The sequence below is a fragment of the Haplochromis burtoni genome, unplaced genomic scaffold (assembly GCF_018398535.1).
Source record: "Haplochromis burtoni strain Fernald_Lab_line unplaced genomic scaffold, NCSU_Asbu1 Contig_55, whole genome shotgun sequence".
Lineage (NCBI taxonomy): Eukaryota > Metazoa > Chordata > Actinopteri > Cichliformes > Cichlidae > Haplochromis > Haplochromis burtoni.
In genome coordinates, this window is record NW_024582416.1 from 377603 (window position 1) to 379865 (window position 2263).

General features: G+C 45.7%; 1 protein-coding gene across 3 annotated transcripts in view; it reads right to left on the bottom strand.

Annotated features, from left to right (window-relative positions):
• The window catches only part of arhgef10 (Rho guanine nucleotide exchange factor (GEF) 10), a 46375-nt gene that overhangs the window by 17498 nt on the left and 26614 nt on the right, over nucleotides 1-2263 (bottom strand). For all 3 annotated transcript variants that reach the window (XM_014333601.2, XM_005922385.3, XM_005922382.3), the window contains 2 exons: nucleotides 1371-1498; nucleotides 94-194 (listed from right to left, as the gene is read on the bottom strand). In XM_014333601.2, coding sequence (XP_014189087.1) covers nucleotides 94-194; nucleotides 1371-1498 — 229 coding nt within the window. The remainder of the gene's footprint in view (nucleotides 1-93; nucleotides 195-1370; nucleotides 1499-2263) is intronic.

The window sequence follows — 2263 nt, forward strand, 5'->3', positions numbered from 1 at the left end:
TGCATATCTAATATTTACGATTAATAAAAAGAATGATCATCATGTATAGATGCAGAAAGAATAAAAAAGTAAGAGAGAGCAGGTGTACTGTACCGAGAGCCAGCTTCGCCATCTGCAAGTTGCTGATCCATGACTGTTTGATGGCTGGGCTGAGGGTATTGAACACTGCACTGAAGTAGGTTGGCTTCCCCACCCTGCAAACAGAGACGACCAAAACACGCATGAATAAAAAAATTATTACTCGATTTTTTCAATTTTATTTACATAGCGTCAAATCCCAACAGCAGTTGGCTCAGGTTCGGACATGTGCAGAGGGAGAAGGGTGGATGTATTTGACAGGGATGATGAAGACGGAGCTGCAGGCAGGAAGAAAAGAGGAAGACCTCAGAGGAGGATGATGGATGTAGTGAAGGAGGACATGCAGAGGGGTGGTGTGACAGAGGAGGATGGTAGGGCCGGGGTGAGATGGAGGAAGTTGATGCTCTGTGGCGACCCCTAAAGGGAGCAGCCGATGAAAAAAAGGAAGATGTTAAAGTGTCGGTCTGCAGACAGAGATAACAAGATAACATCCGATTTGTGCCCAAAAACCTTCAGAGATGTTTTAACGAGATTGTCCTCGATCACGTGCATTTACATTCCTCTAAGCAGCACTTTAATGTTTGAATATTCCTGCAAACAGAGCGACTGAGCAGAAGCACTGCACTTAAACACCGCCTGCATCACAGGAGAAGGCCCGCGTCAGGCTTGAACGACGTCTGCCTGATTACCGAGCGCTGACACGAGGACAGAGCGAGAGGAACGCAGTGGAAATCAATACCAATGCTCACTTCTGTAAGGATCTGGTGCGCACATTATACATTTATATATATTCTTGCTGTGTGCGGGTGGAGGGCTCACTGCTGTCAGTGCCTGATGCTGAGACGTGTTTCTGAGAAACGAGGGGAGGGATTAGAGAGCTACAGCTGCCTTTCCAAACATACCCATGGATAATCTCACCGGCTAAATGTAGTCGGGAGAAAGCGAGAGGGCGAGCCAGAAAACAGTTACGCTCACAGGGAATGTGAAAAAGCCAAAACAAGGTGCACCCTTGGGAGGCCAAGTGCAGACTATAAGACGGCGTGTAGACGTATGACATGAGCGTTTGTATTCAGCAGCAGCTGGGCAGACTGTGACTGCCAGCACTGATGCACATTTCCACTGCTGTGATTCATGCCTCAGATTAGAGCTGGTGCAGAAACCTGTTTATCCAAACGGGGGAAAGCAGGGTAAAGGGGGATAAAGGCAAACCTAGGATAAACATGAACTCCTGGGGGGGTGAGGAGGATCGAGACATTGAAGCCTGAAGCTAAAAATGTGAGAAAAGCACAAACTTGTCTTGTTTGCCAGGCAGCTGGAGCTGGATCCTACACCGGTCAGCTGCCCTGATCTCCTCCTCCTTCTTCAGTATCAGCCTCTGGAGTCCTGATACCCAGTCTTGGGCCACGGTGGGATTTACATTCTGCAGAAAAGAATAACGGAGAGAGGAGAAACAGAGAGACAAAGGCAGAGGAATGGAAAAAGATTTAAGAGGGAGAAGGAATGGGAATAACAATGGGCCATGGAGGTAAACGAATCCACCTCAGAGTATCACGTCATCAATAAATCATAACAGCATTTAGTTAGAGCCATTAGTGCGATTCAAGTTCAAATGAAAGCTATTCCTAAGAGAATCCGCTGCTAATACTGTTATCTGCATTGACTGAAGCCAAAATAGAAAACAGCTGTCACTCTAATGCGCTCTAACACAGAGCTATTACTTATGCAACTTTTGACACGTCTACTTTCTAATTCTCGTCGACACGCGCTCGAGGAGACTTCCAGTTTTCGACGCTTGTTGCAGCGGCCAAGTTATTATCATTAGTTTGCTAAATAAAATGCTTTGGATGAATCAACACGTCTACAAATGTTGTCTCTGGCTTAATGTCTCATAAATTATTACAGCGGCACAGATTAGCTCGCATACTAAGCATCTGCACAAATAGGCCAAGAATAAGATTCTACGACAGGAAAATCAGGAAAACCCTGAAGTGACATCGAGACTTGACACGAGAAGAGTTTTGGTAAACACTTCTAATTAAGAGAAGCCTCAACAATTAGAAGTTTGTTTTTAGCCGTGCTCACAAATATCAGACTTTCTCTCCTTTCCCTTTGCATCAGTGTCCAAACCTCCCGTCTCTGACACGCGTCTCTCTGAGAGCTTCTTCATCTGACAGATCTACAAGCA